This window comes from Sorex araneus, chromosome 9 (assembly GCF_027595985.1).
Source record: "Sorex araneus isolate mSorAra2 chromosome 9, mSorAra2.pri, whole genome shotgun sequence".
In the NCBI taxonomy this organism is placed as follows: domain Eukaryota; kingdom Metazoa; phylum Chordata; class Mammalia; order Eulipotyphla; family Soricidae; genus Sorex; species Sorex araneus.
In genome coordinates this window covers 4,691,843-4,710,646 of record NC_073310.1, presented here as the reverse complement: position 1 = coordinate 4,710,646, position 18,804 = coordinate 4,691,843, and the positions used below count along the sequence as shown (strand labels likewise).

Here is an 18,804-nt window from a genome sequence, read left to right as displayed (position 1 = left end):
TGTTACAAAGTAGAAAATATTGTATCTGTGAGAGAGAAGGAGCAAAGTGCTATGGGCAAAGATTAGAAGAATGATTAAAATTGCATACTCATGAGCTTACATTGCACTGAAAGCGTGTCTCTGTACTCGTCTGTCTGTAGCAGTGATCCTGTCTGTTCTCGTCCCAGGTGTATCCTGGTGCACTCACCACCACCATTAGCCATGAGTGAACTCCTGCTGTCGGCCAGCTCATCAGTCTGTAGCACACTGCGTTTTTATAGAGTGTCCATTTTCCTGGCCAGTTTTCTACTAAGCCTCATTCTAATTGTGGTACGTTATCACTCTACCTGCCTTTTGGAGAGAGAGAAGACTGGGAGGGGCGGGGCATCAGCCTCAGGGCCTGGGAAAGATAGGGTATGGCTAAGAGATCGTGACCGTGTAACTATTACCTTGATATTTTGGACTTCCCAAATGAGTTGGGGAAAGCCAATGTCCATTTTTTTGAGGATGGTGCTCACCCTGGAACTAATAAACATTACTATAGATCTTCATGGAGGACCAGACCAGGAAACTGGTGTCACGTATATCTTTTATAAAGGATGACATTCTAGAACACAAGACACATGCTTTAGTTTAATTTTTTTTTTTTTTTTTTTTTTGCTTTTTGGGTCACACCTGGCGATGCACAGGGGTTACTCCTGGCTCTATACTCAGGAATTAACCCCTGGCAGTGCTCAGGGGACCATATGGGATGCTGGGAATCGAACCCGGGTCAGCCGCGTGCAAGGCAAACGCCCTACCCACTGTGCTATCACTCCAGCCCCTGCTTTAGTTTAAATTTTTGAAAATGAACTTTGCATTTATACTATGCTTAATTGGGGTTAAGTTGATGAGTGGTCAGAGATTTACTTATTTAATTAATTTAAATTTTTTTTTTTTTTTTTTTTTTGCTTTTTGGGTCACACCTGGCAATGCACAGGGGTTACTCCTGGTTCTACACTCAGGAATTACTCCTGGCGGTGCTCAGGGGACCATATGGGATGCTGGGATTCGAACCCGGGTCGGCCGCGTGCAAGGCAAACGCCCTACCCACTGTGCTATCGCTCCAGCCCTAATTTAAGGTTTTTTTTTTTTCTTTTTGGGTCACACCTGGCTATGCACAGGGGTTACTCCTGGCTTTGCACTCAGGAATTACCCCTGGCCGTGCTCAGGGGACCATATGGGATGCTGGGATTTGAACCCGGGTCGGCCGCGTGCAAGGCAAACGCCCTACCCGCTGTGCTATCTCTCCAGCCCCTCCAGCCCTAATTTAAGTTTTTTAAAAAATTTCATTTTAAAATTTTGGTTCACCCAGGCATTGCTCAGGAGGCTCAGGCCCCCTCCTGGAAATTCTATATGCAGTTATCACACAAATATGAACTAGTGATTCAATGTGAGGACCTGAGGATGCAGTTTTGCCGACACCCTGTGGTGATGGAGATTATCTGGGCCACCCTACGAGGGCTCAGAAGCCTCCAGGGCTACAACTGGTGGTGCTAATGGGCCTTCAGGGTGAGACATGTGCTGGGGATCAACTTAGCATTGGACATAGGCAACATACGTACCTTAATCCCTGCACTATTTCTTCAGCCCCTGGAGACTTATTAAATATTTATTTGGCATCATCAAGATGATGTACAATTGAAATAACCACCCTTGGGACCATATGGGGTTTGTTTGTTTGTTTGTTTGTTTGTTTGTTTTGGCCACAACCAGTGGTGCTCAGGAGTTACCTTAGCTCTGCATTCAGGAATCATTTTTGGTGGACTTAGGGACCATATAGGATGCCCGAGATCAAACCCGGGTTGGCCATATGCAATCCACTATGCTATCTACCCACCGTACTATTTCTCCAGTTCCAAGGGACAATCTGTTATCTATACTGGAAAACCTAGTATGAAATCAGTAAGCAAATAGTTGTTTTTATTTAATTTATTTTTTTTCCATATATACTTTCGTATATATGGACTGGAGCAATAGCACAGCTGGTAGAGTGTTTGCCTTGCACGAGGCAGACCCAGGTTCGATTCCTCTGTTCCTCTCAGAGAGCCTGGCAAGCTACCGAGAGTATCCTGCCTGCACAGCAGAGCCTGGCAAGCTACCTGTGGGGTATTCAATATGTCAAAAACAGTCAACAGCAAGTCTCACAATGGAGACATTACTGGTGCCCGCTTGAGCAAATGGATGAACAGCGGGATGACAGTGCTATACTTTTGTTTTGGTTTGGAGCCACACCTGGTGATGTTCAGGAGTTACTCCTGGCTCTGCACTTAGGAATTATTCCTGACAGAGCTTGTGAATAGAACCCTGGCCAGCCATGTACAAGGCAAGTGTCCTACCTGCTGTACTATTGCTCCGTCCCTTTCATATATACTTTTTATCATGTGCTAGTTCAGGGATTGCAGGCTGTCTACTGCTAGATGCAGTTTATCACACAAATATGTTTGATTTTCCTAACATATGTAAACCAAATATAATTGTGGAGAATTTCCTCTGACAAAAAATTATGGAAAAAGCTTAGTTCAATAGCTTAGTTCAATAGAGAATACTGATTAATTTATACTAAATGGATTTAATGATTTATATTTATATTTATAACTGACAAAAGAGACAAGTCTGACAAAATCTGGCATCATGGGAATTCTTTTTTGCTTCTTCAGAATAATTCATGTGGGGTCTGGAGAGATAGTACAGCAGAAAAGGTGCTTGCCTGAACCCGAGCATCAGCAGGAATTCAGAATTGTCATTTGATTTTTTTGTTTTGGTCAGAGATGATAATTGATATTGTTAGACATAAAATTCTCAAGCTCCCATTTGATTCTTATATCTGTGGGGAAAGGAAACTACATGGCTGAATTTATTTAATTAGCTTTTTAACTTTGAGAGTGCAGCTGAAATATTACAGAAAAGTTTCAAATTTGGCCAGATTTGTTACCAAGATTATTAGCTCATTTACTCTCCAAAGAAAAAGCGCCTGGAACTTCTGAACTGATGTATGGTTACTTCGTTAGTTGAACCTTGTTTAGAAGCTCCCGAATGAAAGGCAGAATCAATTATGCATCTCAGTGCAATCAGATACTTTGTGAAACATTTAAAATTTATTTTTGCTCAGAATTGATAAGTTCTATCAAAGTGCTAAAAAAAACATAGTAGTCCACTCTTTTTGGGTGGGTAGGGAGTTTGAGCCACACCTGGGAGTGCTCAGGATTTACTCCTGGTTTTGTGCTCAGAGGGCACTTATGGCGATGCTTAGAAGACAATATACAGTTCTGGGGTTGGCCATGTAAAAGTGTCTTATCCCCTGTAGTTATCTCTCTCTGTCTCTCTCTCCCTCCCTTTTCCCCCTTTCTCTCCCTCCTTCTCCCTCGTTTTTGCCCCTCCCTCTTTCCTTCCTCTCTTTCTCTCTCTCTCTCTCTCTTTCTCTCTCTCTCTCTCTCTCTCTCTCTCTCTCTCTCTCTCTCCTTCCCTCTCCCCTGCTCCAAGTAGTCCTCTCTTTTTTTTTTCTTTTTGCATCACACCCAGCAATACTCAGGGGTTGCTCCTATATCTGTACTGAGGAATTACTCCTGGCAGTGCTTGGGGACCATTTGGGATGCTGAGGATGGAACCTGGGTCGGCTGCATGTAAGGCAAATGCCCTACCTGCTGTGCTATCACTCAGGCCCCAGGTAGTCCACTCTTAACCAGAGGGCATGTTGGGGCTGGAGCGGTAACACAGCGGGTAGGGCGTTTGCCTTGCACGCGGCTGACCCGGGTTCAAATCCCAGCATCCCATATGGTCCCCTGAGCACCGCCAGGGGTAATTCCTGAGTGCAGAGCCAGGAGTAACCCCTGTGCATCGCCAGGTGTGACCCAAAAAAGCACAAAAAATAAAAAAACCCAATGCATGCTTGGGTGGGTGGGGGGGCTTTTGACTTTTGCCTCACACCTGGCTGTGCTCAGGGGTTATTCCTGGCTTGGGCCTCAGAGATCATATGTAGTGCCTGTGGTTCAACCAAGATTGGGGCATGCCAGGCAAATGCCTTCCCCACTAACTCTCCAGTCCTCCAGTGTATGCTTGAAGTCATGAAGAGTATCGAGTCCTATCAACACTATTATTTTTCCTATTTATGTATACCTATGTTGAAGTTTAAGTCATCCCTAGGTATAGTATGAGTTTAACACAAAAATAATAGTGAAACAGAAAATTTATATTAAATGTTAAGTCAAGGAACTGTGGAATCACTCCCAACATATCTTATTATAGACAATATTTTTGGGCCAGACTTGGTTACTGGTAACTGAAGTCTATAAAAAGTGAAACCACAGATAAAGGGGGACATATATATTTATTTTGAGGGTATTAAGCATGGTAATACCTCCAATATAATTTCTGATAAAACTTTCAAGAAGGGTCTAGTTAGGTATTAATTTTAATTTCTTACGCATATTATGAGTCGGGATTGTTGACTTCAGACGCAGCAAAGGTATATCTTGGAACCTCATACTGAACTGTCAGACTGTACTACAGGACTGTACTGCAGAGATCCCCTTGGGGGTCTTTAAGAGCCAGTAGGGAGGTAGGTAAGTAAGTAAGCCAACCAACCAAGAGAAGGTAGAAGGCATGACTTGGGAGTTTCACTCAGCCTAAAGCAGAACAGTCACCCCCTGCCCCTGTTTAGGTCTTACTCGTCCAAGCCCAGACTCTACATCAGGAGTGGGTGAGATCAGCTGGCTTTCTGGGGAATGGACAGTGGGCAGTGATTCACATCATGAAGCAGCGAGTGTGCCTCTATCCAGTGGCTTTCTTTTGCTGCTGGGTCCCAGGTAAGTCCTTTAATGGAAAGTTCTAGGTGATGAGGATGACTATTGGGTGCTTATCAAGCCAAGTGGTCTTCAGGAAGGATGGTTGCAAATTCCTGTCCAACTTGTAAATTTTACTTTGGTCCCACCCATATTTTCAATGTTTCCTAACCTCCTTAACTTTTTCTTCTTATGTTTTAAAGATTAAGAAGGTAATAGTTTGACATAATATGCAACCTTATACACAAGGTTATAGGAAAAGTCCTGATAAACTCAGAGATATTAACACCTATCTTTCCTATTCCATTAAATTGTAGTAAGAACCAGATTGGATTATGTTTATGAAAGAGCTTGATGAACTCTAGATGCTATATATAGTGTTCTTACTTTCCTATGTTATATCTTGCCATCATTATTATATTAATACTTTGTGACATTTAATCAATAAGAAATAGAGGTTGGATATGTGTAGTTTCTATGATTGGTTCATCTCTCTTATCGTCTTCATTTTGGCATAGTTTTCATTCTCACAGTACTTAGTCTTATGTACTGAAGGTTATATGATTAGTTAGCCAGAGTTGAGGTATATAATTAGCAGGGGAGAGTGTGGGGGGGTGGCTTTTGGGGGGCCACACCCAGCAGTGCTCAGGGGTTACTCCTGGCTCTGCTCTCAGGAGTCACTTCTGGCAGTGCTCAGGGGACCATATAGGGTGCTAGGGATCCAACCCAGTCAGCATGTGTGTTATAGGTGAACACCCTCGCAGCTGTACTATCGCTCTGGCCCCTTGAGAGTTATAATTTATATTTCCGAGTGTAATTTTTATTTAGCAATAAATGTAGACTTTGCATTTTTATAGCTATCATCCTAATGATTATAGAGCTGGCTGAGCCTCGGAACACCAAGCTTCACTTGGCCCTCTGTGTTCTCCAGGTAACCCTCAGAATCTGTTCTCATTCCCCCTCTTACACTGTTGTTACTTAGTCAGCACATTTCTTCCCTCAAGGTGTTGATATTTATGTTGCAAAAGAGAAAGTGTATCTTTGAGGGTCTTCCAGAATGTACTGACTGATTGATTGATTGATTGATTGATTGATTTTCGGGCCACCCTCAGCTATGCTCAAGGCTTACTCCTGGCCCTGCATTTAGTGCTCACTCCCGAAGTGGGGGTCCATACGGGGTGCTAGAGATTGAACTGGGTTCAGCTGCATGCCAGGCCAGCATCGTTAGCCCCGTGCTATTGCTTTCCCCTCACAAGCTGTGTTCTTCCCACTGCCTTGTGAGGAGTTGTGAAGAGCAGGGTGTTTCTCTCACAGACGAGATAGATACTTTTTAAAAAAATTTTTATTAGTGAATCACCACGGAGCACAGTTACAAACTTATGAACTTTCATGTTTGTGTTCAGTTTACATCCCTCCACCAGTGCCCATTCTCTCCAGATAAAGGTTTCCTGTTCAGTCCAGAGTACATGTACCTCTGGTCAACTTCATCTTACTGATGTATATTCCTCAAATAGAGGAATGGGTAACAGAAAACCAGATTTACCAGCTGGGGAGGAACTTGTAGGACTAGGTTCCAAGTAATAATCTGGGTTTTTTGTTTGTTTGTTTTGGTTTTGGTTTTTTTTTTGCTTTTTGGGGGCCATACCCAGCAATGTTCAGGGGTTCTCCTGGCTCTGCACTCAGGAATTACTCCTTGCAGTGCTTGGGGAATGATGGGGATCAAACCCAGGTCGGGTGGATGCAAGGCAAACATCTTACCTGCTGTACTCCAGTCCCTCCAAATAATTCTCTTTTTTTTTTTTTTTGCTTTTTTTGGGTCACACCTGGCAATGCACAGGGGTTATTCCTGGCTGATGCACTCAGGAATTACTCCTGGCGGTGCTCAGGGGACCATATGGGATGCTGGGAATCGAACCTGGGTCGGCCGTGTGCAAGGCAAACGCCCTACCCACTGTGCTATTGCTCCAGCCCCTCCAAATAATACTCTTAAGAAACACTGAAAGTGAGGTGATTTTGTCCTGTCCAGCCAGGGTGAATTGAATAAGATAAATTAGTTCTTCTAGTTTAAATGAAATAGGACGGGAATGAAATTATTTTCTTCATTGTCAAATGACATCAAAAGCTGGCTCTGCAGACTATCTGATTATCCTGATGGAGCAGTTCCATCAAGCCTCATCTCAGAAATTGAGCAATCCAGGGGGCCATTGTAACCGCTTTGTTACCCTTGGATACATGTGCTAAAAAATTTGACCAATTCCCAATCACCCATGGATCTGATACATGTGAAGAGTGAGAAGAGGACAGGAAGAGAAAATATTCAAAAACTGATGCGATAATACAGTGGGTAGAACACTTGCCTTGCACACAGCTCACCCGGGTTTGAGTCCTTGGCATCCCATATGGTCCCCTGAGCACCACCAGAAGAGATTCTTGAGTGCAGAGTCAGTAGTAACCCCTGAGCACCATTGGGTGTGATCAAAAAAGCAAAAAACAAAGCAATAACAATAAATAAGATATGCTTTCAGATCTTGCTATATTTGGGATAGAGGAAATAAAACACTGGTTGGTCAGTAAGGTACCCGGCAACTAGTCCTTGAATTTCTGAATACCTAAAGAACGGGCTGTATCACCCCTTCATCTCCTCCAGGCTCTCTCAGCATCATCCCAGGGCCTACTCAACTGTGCGGTATTCGGCTGGACACAGTACAAGCTCTACCAACTAAAGCAAGAGGCTCAGCGTGATGCAGACACCCAGACACCATTATTGTCCTCCCAGAAGAGGTTCTATAGCAGAGGACTGGAACCCGTGGAGTCTGCTCTTGCTTTTCCTACAAACACCTCCACCATTCTTTGAAACCACATTACTGCAATATCTAGGAGCTAAAGTTACTCTGGGCTGATGGATTGGGGAGAATGTTGGGGAATAAGATCTTAAGTTTTGGGTTGGTTTTTTTTTTTTTCCATTTGGGCTGTATGTGTTGGTGCTCAGGACTCAGTCCTGGCTCTGTGCTCAGGAATCACTCAGGGAACTGTATAAGATGCCAGGGATCGAACCAGAGTTGACTGCGTGCAAGGCAAGTGACCCACCCAGTGTACTATCTCTCTAACTCTTAAGTATTTTGTGTTTTAAAACCATGTTTTAAATTTTGGAAGTGAAAGTGAACATAGTGTCATGGTCAGTAGCTATTCATTGTGAACTGGATAGTATTCCTTTATTATTATTCTAATTTATTGATTTTTTTTCACATTTTTGTTCAGGGAGATGCAGCCACTTTCCATTTAAGAAACAGACTCATGTTGGGGCTGGAGCAATAGTATACTGGGTAGGGCACTTGCTTTGCACGAAGCTGACCCAGGTTTGATCCCTGGTACCACAAATGGTTCCTCAAGCCTTGCCAGGCGTGATCCCTGAGCACAGAGCCAGTAGCTAACCCTGAGCACCATTGCCAGCTGCCCATTCCATAGCCCCCCTCCAAAAACCCTCTTGTTGCCTCGAGGAATATTAGATTTGTCTGAACTTCTTATAGAAAGAAAGAAATTCAGGGCTGGAGCAACAGTACAGTGGGTAGGGTGTTTGCCTTGCACATTGTGGCAAACTGGGGTTTGATCCGTGACATTGCCTATGGTCCTCCAAGCACTGCCAGGAACAGTTCCTGAATGCAGAGCCAGGAGTAACCCCTGAGTGTTGCTGGGTATGACCCCCCCAAAAAAAAAGTAGAATTTGTTATTTATATGTGCCCTTTGTATACGTGCCCGAATGGCGACATTACATCAGGCAAATCGATGAACAACGGGATGACAGTGATACAGTGATACAGTGCTATGTGCCCTTTGTAGGCTCTCTATTCTGTTGCTGGGAGAAAGTAGGGTATCATGAAGCAGCTTTCTCAGATCTTACCATTACTATTCCTCTGCAGCTGAACAGAGAATATTCTGGGTTTCTATTCCTTTAAGAGTCTTAGAGGGGCTGGAGCAATAGCACAGCAGGTAGGGCATTTGCCTTGTACGTGGTCAACCTTGGTTCGATCCCCAGCATCCCATAAGGTCCCCTGAGCACCACCAGGAATAATTCCTGAGTGCAGAGCCGGAGGAACCCCGGAACATTGCCAGGTGTGACTCAAAAAGCAAAAAAAAAAAAAGAGAGAGAGTCTTGGAAACTGTGAAGAAGCAAATATAACTGTCAGAAAAGTAACAAATACTACATCCGATACAACCTGGTCTCTTATGTGTTAACTTCTAGCCTAGGTTTAATAAAATTTTTATCAGGGGCTGGAGAGAGAGGTCTGAAGGCTGGGCACTTGCCTTGGAGTCATCCCTGATTGCACAGTCTGCAATAAGGCCTGAACACAGCTGGCTGTGACCAGTAACAACACTTTTTTTGGGGGGGGCGTCTGTTGCATGATTTTTTTTTTTTTTGCTTTTTGGGTCACACCCAGCAATGCACAGGGGTCACTCCTGGCTCATGCACTCAGGAATTACCCCTGGCGGTGCTCAGGGGACCATATGGGATGCTGGGTTTTGAACCCAGGTCAGCTGCGTGCAAGGCAAATGCCCTCCCTGCTGTGCTATCACTCCAGCCCCGCATGATTTTTTGTGTTTGGTTTTTGTTTTGTTTTTTAGGCCACAGGGATTACTCCTGACTCTGCGCCCAGAAATTACTCCAGCAGTGCTTGGGGGACCATTTGGAATGCCATATGGAATGCCCAGGTTGACCACGTGCAAGGCAAACACCCTACCACTGTGCTAACTCTCCGGTCCCCTGTTCCATGTTTTGAAAACAGTGCCATTTCTGTTTCTGTCCTAGATATACAAGATCAGTTTTCAGAGGTACAGGGAGTTAATTTTAAGAGAAATCAGGATGAAAAGAGACTACAGAAGAAAACTCAAGCTTCCTTTACAAGCAGTAGCCCTAACTATATTTCATAGTACCTACAGAACTACATTGAACCATATGAACATTTTGTAGATGTTGTTTTGTTTAGGGGCTACACCCAGCAGTGAAGCTGTACTTTTGACCATGTTCCAGAGTAAGTCATGCTTGGGAACCCCACACTTAGTGCTGGAAACTCAACCAGAGTCAGTTACTTATAAGGCAAGCACTTAAACGCTTATACTACCTCTCTGGCCCAAACTTTCCAATTTTTGTAAGTAAAATTTTGTTTGTATGTTTTGAGGCCATACCCAGAGATACTCAAGATTATCATTCCCGGTGGGGCTCAGGGAACCATATGAGATGCCAGGAATTGAACCCAGTTGGTTATGTGCAAGGCAAATGCCTACCCACTATACTGTCGCTCTGGCCCCTGTAAATTAAATGTTCTAATATAATCAGTTTTATTTACTGTAAAATACATGTTTATAGAGTAACTGAACAAATAAGTGAATAACTAGTAGTTAAAGTTTTAAACAGTTGTAGAATCTTGAAGGAAGGAATGTCCTCTTTAATCGCATAAAAAGTGACATCTAGGGGTCAGAGGGATAGTATAGGTGTATACTGTATTAGTTAGGGTGACCAACCCCAGTGTAATTCCTGGCATTGCATATGATCCCACGAGTACCTCCAGGAATGTTCTCTGAACAGAACAGAAGTGATCCCTGAGCAAAAACAAACCAAAGTGACATTCAGGTTTTCATTCAATTATGAACAAGCTCAGCTTCATTACCAGGGACTCAGATACTATGCCAGCATAGAAGGGAGAGCCAGATGTACAGAGCTACTGGAATGATGATCAACTAAAACACCTGGAACTAATATATTTCTCCCCTAATAAATTTTAAGAAATTTTTGTTGTTGTTGTTTTGGGCCACACCTGGCAGTGCTCAGGGCTTACTCCTGGCTCTGTGCTCGAGGACCATTCCTGGTGAGCTTGAGGGTTTTATATGGGGTGGTAGGGATCAAAACCCAGGGATGCCACTTGTAAGGCAAGTACCTTAAGCTACTGTACTGTAGCTCCAGCCTTTCAAGGAAAAACTCCCAAAGTGGGCAGTACCACCCCGAGAGTCACTGGAACAATTCAAGGGATTAGTATTATCCTGCAATCTGGGGAGCATACTTTCAGTTTGTTCTCTTAAAAAATGAATTTCTAGGGGCTGGAGAGATAGCACAGCGGGTAGGGTGTTTGCCTTGCACGCGGCCGACCCGGGTTCAAATCCCAGCATCCCATATGGTCCCCTGAGAACGGCCAGGGGTAATTCCTGAGTGCAGAGCCAGGAGTGACCCCTGTGCATCGCCAGGTTTGACCCAAAGAGAAAAAAAAAATGAATTTCTAGGGAGGTACTGAGTAATTTTCTGAAAATGGGTTGGTAGACCAAGTAAATTGGGAACCTCTATATTAGGAAATAGAGTAAATGATGAAGAAACACAGAGCACTCTGAAAGGTTCAGTGGTCTGTGGACAATGCTCTCTATCAAGATTATAGTAACCTTAATGGGAGCACTTTAGATTTTAGGCCTTGTGTGTAAAACTCCCAACTATGGAAGGGAATTTGCCTGGTTTTGTCAAGTTAACTTTTTTTTTTTTCCTTTTTGGGTCAAACCCGGCGATGCACAGGGGTTACTCCTGGCTCATGCACTCAGGAATTATCCCCGGTGGTGCTCAGGGGACCATATGGGATGCTGGGAATCGAACCTGGGTCGGCCGCGTGCAAGGCAAATGCGCTACCCGCTGTGCTAGCACTCCAGCCCCTCACGTTAACATTTTTTTTTTTTTGCTTTTTGGGTCACACCTGGCAATGCACAGGGGTTACTCCTGGCTCATGCACTCAGGAATTACTCCTGGCGGTGCTCAGGGGACCATAAGGGATGCTGGGAATTGAACCCGGGTTGGCCGCGTGCAAGGCAAACGCCCTACCCGTTGTGCTATTGCTCCAGCCCCTCACGTTAACATTTTGAGAGATCTCTTTCCCCCAAAAGTTCTGGAGAAGTGACTTTTGGAAAGCATAGAAAAGCTTACCTTAATTGAGAAGGCACTTTAGTTGTTTTTTCTTTTGGTGGGGGCGTGGGTGGGCGGAGGGCGGGGAGGAGGGATGTTGGGGGACCTTAGGGCTTATTCCTGGCTCTGTGCTCAGGAATCACTGTGGGTGGGATGATTCAGGGGACTACACGGGATACTGGGGATTGAACCCTGGACAGACCTGTGCAAGACAGTAGGTTTTGAAAAAAACAAAAACGCCAACTATCAGTTTGCCATTGCTCTCCAGGGTTGTGGAGTTCCAGATTAGTTCTGTTCCTCTCTATGTGGGTATCACACCTCCACAATGAAAGACCCGAGACAGGGAGAGGGAGAGACCTCCCATGCGTGGAATGGAAGGGAGATATAGTAAGGGAACAACAAACGGTCAGTGTCAGGGAAACTGAAGATTTTGTGTATAGAAATGAACCTACCTGGGGTGGGGAAAAGGAAGTCTGGGGTGCGGAGAGCAGGTTCTCTGGTGGTGGGGTGGTGTCGGGATGACAGACACATAGAGAGTAGGATTAACCATGATAAGTAGGATAAATCCTGGGGCCTCGATAATTTTGTTTTGTTTTTTTTTTTTTAGAAAGGGTGCCTTAAAAATTAAAATAAATAAGTGCCTTTGGGAACATCATGAATAGATGTTAAGGAAATTATGCCAAGTAAAAGAATTACTTAATACTTCCACTCATATATAATAATAAAGGCAAAAGAACTGGCAGATAAGCAAAAGTAATTCTGAGACTTGATGAAAATTATGGCGGTTACTAGAGGAAGAGTAGTGGAGAGGCAGGAAGGTCGGATGCGGGGAGCTTCCTGTGGTGAAGTGACACTGAACGTCCATGGTAGGAATGGCAGATCCTATCCACAATATAATGTGTGTCAACTATACCCCGGAAATTCTACAATATCACAAACCTATAAATCAAATGAAAAAGAGGGAAAAGAGGTTCCAGAGAGATTATACAGTGGGGAGGACATTTGCCTTATACATGGCCAACCTGGGTTTGAACCACAGCACCCCATGTGATCCTGAGGCCCCCAGGAGTAACCCCTGAGCACTGCCAGATGCAGCCCCCCCAAAAAATAAAAGTGGGAAAGTAAATTTCACAAATATGTGTGCCTTTCACAATTGTTCCTAATTATTTAGCAGTATTTTAGCTGAGCCTCTCTCTTCAAGCCTGTATTCTGCCTTGAACATGTATCTCGCTTGCTTGTCCTGATGTTTCTTTGCTGCCTATGTTCTCTCTTGAACTCATTTCCTCTCTCTCCACTCACATCTTTTTTTTTTCTTTTTTTTTTGCTTTTTGGGTCACACCCAGCGATGCTCAGGGGTTACTCCTGGCTTTGCACTCAGGAATTACTCCTGGCAGTGCTTGGGGGACCATATGGGATGCCGGGGATCGAACCCGGGTCGGCCGCGTGCAAGGCAAACGCCCTACCCACTGTGCTATCGCTCCGGCCCCTCCACTCACATCTTTTAAGTCTTGATAAAAACTATGTGGCTTCACTAAAAATGATCTTAGCAATATTTCAGTTGTTCCAAGGAGTGACAAGATGAGTTCTGCCCAGAGAATGAATGTAGTTATGTAGAGGTGCGTGCGTGTGTGTGTGTGTGTGTGTGTGTGTGTGTGTGTGTGTGTGTGTATGTGTGTATTGGGTTTTGAGCCACACCGGCCGGTGTTCCTGGCTCCGTGCTCAAGGGTCACTCCTGCTGGGGCTCAGGAAGGTTATATGTGGTGCCAGGAATTGAATTTGGATCAGCCACATGCAAGGCAAGCATCCTACCTGCTGAACTAGCACTCTAGCCCCTCATCCTATATTTTAACTGATTAAATAAATATTTTACTTGGTAAACATTATTAAACATCTACAATTAGGCCAACAGCACTCAGTAAGATAGCTGCCTATCACTTTGTGATGTCAGGACGTAAAAAATCATCCTCTGTAATAACTAATTTGGTAGTCATCATAGAGGTAGATTAAGGGTTGACTTTCCTATCAGATTTTGCTGGAGGACAGGACTCATGAGGCAGTGGAGAATACAGAATTAATTCCACCTATAAAAACATCAGGGATGTCTATCGCTTGCTGACACAAGTGCAAATAGTTCTTGGTGTGTTTCTTTGTGAAACAGAGTTCCTAGGGCAGTTGGGAAGATTAAGTTTATTACAATGAGGGGTGGGAGCAGTAATACAGAGAGAGGGCATTTGCCTTGCACGCAACTGACCCGGATTCAATCCCCAGCATCCTATATGGTCCTCCAAGCACCACCAGGAGCAATTCCTAAAGCCAGGAATAAGCCCTGAGCATTGCCAGGTATGACCCCAAAAGACAAAATAATAATATTTTATTTGCTAATTGAAAATAATAATGTTAATTTGTTATAATGAGAGTAAACCCTTTAATACAATTCTCGCCATAGAATGAATAGTATTGGGAGGCCAGAGAGATAGTGCAGCGGGTAAAGTGCTTGCTTTGCATGCAGCTGGCCCAGATTTAATCCCTGGCATCCTATATGGTCCCCTCTGCCCTGCCAAGAGTGATTCCTGAGAGCAGAACCAGGAATAACCCCTGAGCATTGTGAAGTGTAGCCCAAAAACAAATGAAAAAGAATGAATAGTATTGAACTGTATTTGTTTTGTACTATCTTTACAGAGATGTGAACACCTATGAATGCAGAAATTTCCTCTGTTGTCAGTCAACAGTTTATTAATTTTAACATACGAAGAAGATAGAAAAAATGAATTTCATTCACACACTCAGCACTATGATAGTTATAAAATTAGTATAAATGTATTCTTAACTCTCAAGTGACATTCATCAGACAGTCCAGAAGTGTGAAATTTATCCAAAGAAAAGTATTACAAAAAAGGGCTATGAAAATTAGGCCAGAGAAAAACAAGCATTTTAGATAAAAAGAATAAGGCAAGGTAGAGGAGCTATTGCAGCAGCTGAGGCACTTGCCTTGCACCCTACTGGCCTAGGTTTGAGCCCCAGCATTCCACATGATCTCCCGAGCACTGCCAGGTGGCCAAAAAATAGAACAAAAAGTATGGTAGTAGGAAGGACTGGGAAATTCTAGGAATTAATGAACTGAATGCTATACATATAGTGTATTAAACCTTTGCCGTATTATTATTATTATTATTTTTTGCTTTATTGGGTCACACCTGGCAATGCACAGGGGTTACTCCTGGCTCTGCACTCAGGAATTACTCCTGGCAGTGCTCAGGGGACCATATGGGATGCTGGAAATCGAACCCGGGTCGGCTGCGTGCAAGGCAAACGCCCTACCCGCTGTGCTATCGCTCCAGCCCCAAACCTTTGCCATATTTGAAACGGTGATGATTTCAGAATGCGCCTCGACCTACGGCAGGCAGGTCAAAGGTTTCCTGCCTGTCAGCACAGTCCCTTCAACAGATTAGATTTTTTGTTTTTTTGTTTTTTTTGGGTCACACCCGGTGATGCACAGGGGTTACTCCTGGCTCTGCACTCAGGAATCACCCCTGGCGGTGCTCAGGGGACCCTATGGGATGCTGGGATTAGAACCCGGGTCGGCCGCGTGCAAGGCAAACGCCCTCCCCGCTGTGCTATCGCTCCAGCCCCCCCCTTCAACAGATTAATCTCCCAGCACAAAATAAATTAACGACATGGAATCTGATCATCTGAATAGGGTTTTATTTTTTTAAGAACTCCTCATTTCATGAATGCACGTTCATATAACACGTTAGAATACCTGGTCCTGTACACAAATACTACCTTCCCATAACAGGTATAGGTGCTACTTAAAAATCTGATCATAAGTCAGATGCTTCAAAGGGTGCGCTCAACTTAGATGAAAGAGGGAACATCCTCGAAAGGTTTCCAGTGACTGCAAAATTAGCCTGAGGCAAGAACATTCTTACAAAAGATGTGTGTGGAGAGTTCCAAGGGAATGTGGAAGAGCAAAATGTAGTAAAATGTTTACTGTGTTACAACCTTAATTACTACCAAGCGTATTAAAGGGATGAGGATCCCTCCTCACCTGGAGTGGATTCTGGGACTGTGTCAAGTCCTGATTGCCCGTGGGGCTGTCTGTTCTCCCTTCACGTTGGCTACACTGAGCCTCTCACTTCTACTCAGCTCTTGAGGTGTTGCCTACATTGGGCTTGATTCTTCCACTCTTCGCCTTATGGTTAATTCTCTTCCTTTCCCTCTTCCTGTTCCACCCCGCGCTCTTCTTCCTCTGGCTCTTCAGACTCTGGGGTCTCCTCTGTGAGCTCTTCGGCTTCTTGCGATGTTGGAGGAGGAGGTTCTCGCTTTTTGCTAAATATGATGGCACTGATAATTATGATTAACGTTAGTAGAAGCAAAAAGAGAAGGGCGCTGAGGACTGCCATGCTCAGCCCTTTGTCACCTGTGGATGAGCCCTTATCTTTCTTTGGATTTGAGGCGTCTGGTTCGACGGGGGAGCCACCGTCCTCACTGCCCCCAGCACCTCTCTGAGCGCAGGTTGGAGGGGCAAAGCCTGCGAAGCAATGACACTTATTCAAATTGTTACAGACCCCATGCAGGTTACACTGCTCGACTCTGCAGGAGAGATTGGGAACGAAGTCAGCACAGGTGCTTTCCTGACAGGCTTTCTCTGGGTGGCAGCCAGTCTCATCATCTATGTCCCCACGGTCAGGGATGTCATCAGTGCGATAGGCGTCCATGGTCCAGCAGTAGCTGCCATCATGCCAGAAGCTACTCACTGTATAATACTCCTCGATGTTTGGCAACACGTCAACATTTGTACATACGATTTTCCCACAATACATATTTTCCCTTGAACACTTCGTGTATGTCATGTCCACGGAGCTGGCACGGCCGCAGTTTCCAAACCTGTTCCCCTGCTTGTTCACTCTTATGTAACAGCTCTCTGAGGCCGAGGTCGCAGAATCTCCAAACAGCGCCTTGCACTGCGAATTGTGGCTCTTGCACTTGCCGTCAGAGCACATGTACATCTCTTCGCACTTGGACCCATCCACCTTGTGGAGGTCTTGGGGGCACTCCGAGCTGACCCCGTCGCAGTACTCGGGGAGGTCGCAGTCCAGAACATCAGCCCGGCATACGTAGCCCTTGGGTTGGACCTTACAGTCCTCGCTGCAGCAGTCCCCGCCTCCGCACTCCACCTGGCCCTTCAGCTTACAGCTGCTGGTGCAGCACCTGCTACTGGCGCACTGGTCACCGCAGTCGCACTCCTCGTGGCCTTCCTGCTTCCCGTTCCCACACAGGGCCTGCCGGCGCTGGCGGCTCGGACTCGGAGGCTTGTTGAACAGGCACGACTCCCCGTGCGCCTGGAGGAAGCGGTAGTAGTCGTCGGAGCTACAGTTGCTGAAGCCAGTTTCTTGACTGATATTCTTGTGCATGAGGCAAGAGTGTTGACTCTTACAAACGCAGGCAGCACGGTCGTGCCCGATGCCCAAGTTGTGCCCGAGCTCGTGGACCAGGAGCGCCACGAACAGGAGCACATCTTCGTGGGGGAAGGATTCGACGGCAGCCGCGAACTCACTTGAACAGGCTCCACTGAAGAATGCCTGGCCCGAGTCCTCTGCAGCGCCGTGCCCGACGATCAGGTGGGCCACGTCATGTGGCGCTCGGTGGGAGAGCTGCGCTCGTCTCCAGCTGTTGAAGTTCCGGAGGGTTTCCTGCAGGTCTGCCCGGATCTCGATGGGGTCGCCCTCGGTCCAAATCTCCACCCCGGCCAGCACCACCTCGGTGTTTATTCCCCTCGTGTAGCTGTTGGCCAGGGCAATGATGTCCATTACCTTCTGCACTGTCTCACGGATGTCACTGTCCCACATCTGGAACCGCTGGTGGCTGACCACAACAAACATCTCCACGTACTTGGTGCGGGACCACAAGGAGGACTGTGCCTGGACTCTGCTGGGCTTCCTGCTGTCCTGTCGCGGGCCACCAGGCTCCTCCTGGCGGTGGTTAGTGTGGGCAACGCTGCTACACGAGGTTTGGCTTTGCTGGACCGTGGGGTACAGCACGTGTTCCAGCCCTTCGGAAGGGTCTGCGGGCTCGATGCCGTAGTACTGTTCGTCCTTAATCAGGATGCCTCTGAGGCCAGCGCAGGTGCTGACGGAAACGAAAGAACCCAGTACTCCTTCCAAGTGGCCTTCATAGTGACAGTCGTGTGGGGTGAAAGGCTGTTCATGCCTCAGAATGCCGCCGTGGTAGGAAAAGACTGGGAAGTCACTCGCAAAATAGTCTCTCTGCACCTCCAGGTGCATGCGCTGCCTCTGGCCATGCATGACTAGCTCGTAGGACGCCACTTCCCCCGAGTCTTCCCTGTCACGAACTGTCAGATTCCTGGGAATGGCTTTTTCATAGGAAGAGTCAGAGACTGATCCTGGATCACAGGACAAGCGTGGCAGGAAAATCAGCATGGCCCAGGCCAGCATGTTCCCCACCCCGACACACGAAGGTCCCAGCGAGGTCCGGTTCGGTCTCAAGCCCTTCATCTGGGAAGTCCAAGCCTGAAGAGCAGGAGGCAGCATCATCCCCAAAGGCTGCCACTGACGTGCCAGAGCCTCAGTCACAAACAAGGATCAGCCGTGGAAGGGGCGGCTGCTGCCTACCTCACCGTTGCGACCTCTGATCAGCCTGCCTCCGGGACTTCCACGGCGTCCGCGCTCTTCTGTTAAGGGCCTTTGGACGTCATGGAGCAATGTGATCACGGAGGACTGGAGACGCCATGGTGCCACACAGTACCTGTGTTTGTGCCTTCTCAACTGTGCCAAATGGGACACCCCTCCCCCGCCCGCCTTCCAGTTGTCAGTTGCTCTGAATATTCCACACACCGAAGGGCTCAGTGTTCCTGGGTGCCTGCTCCCCGATGCCTCTTCAGCTTTTCAAAATGTGAAGCACCATGATTTATGATACTGTTTTTGGTAGGGGTGAGTGTATAAAACATTCCAGCCTCACTCTCCACCACTGTGCCCCAGGATAAACTTCCTACTAAAGGTTAGTTCTCAGTTTCTGTTGTCTTTGGGCATTGATTATTCCCTGACTATGTTTCTT

At 45.9% G+C, this 18,804-nt stretch overlaps 2 protein-coding genes across 2 annotated transcripts in view; one reads left to right on the top strand and one right to left on the bottom strand.

Moving 5' to 3' along the window:
- The window catches only part of TMEM116 (transmembrane protein 116), a 33,399-nt gene extending 25,746 nt beyond the window's left edge, over positions 1-7,653 (top strand). The window contains exons 7-10 of the mRNA XM_055147083.1: positions 168-309; positions 4,679-4,823; positions 5,657-5,730; positions 7,447-7,653. Coding sequence (XP_055003058.1) covers positions 168-309; positions 4,679-4,823; positions 5,657-5,730; positions 7,447-7,653 — 568 coding nt within the window. The remainder of the gene's footprint in view (positions 1-167; positions 310-4,678; positions 4,824-5,656; positions 5,731-7,446) is intronic.
- An 8,276-nt stretch (positions 7,654-15,929) lies between these two features.
- LOC101550689 (disintegrin and metalloproteinase domain-containing protein 1b-like) lies at positions 15,930-18,245 on the bottom strand. The gene has a single exon (XM_004611180.3). The coding sequence runs from the start codon at positions 18,243-18,245 to the stop codon at positions 15,930-15,932; it is 2,316 nt and encodes a 771-aa protein (XP_004611237.3).
- Positions 18,246-18,804: the final 559 nt, after the last annotated feature.

What these genes read in the sequence shown, in the direction of transcription:
- LOC101550689 (XM_004611180.3), bottom strand. Translation starts at nt 18,245, where the DNA reads ATGAAGGGCTTGAGACCGAACCGGACCTCGCTGGGACCTTCGTGTGTC.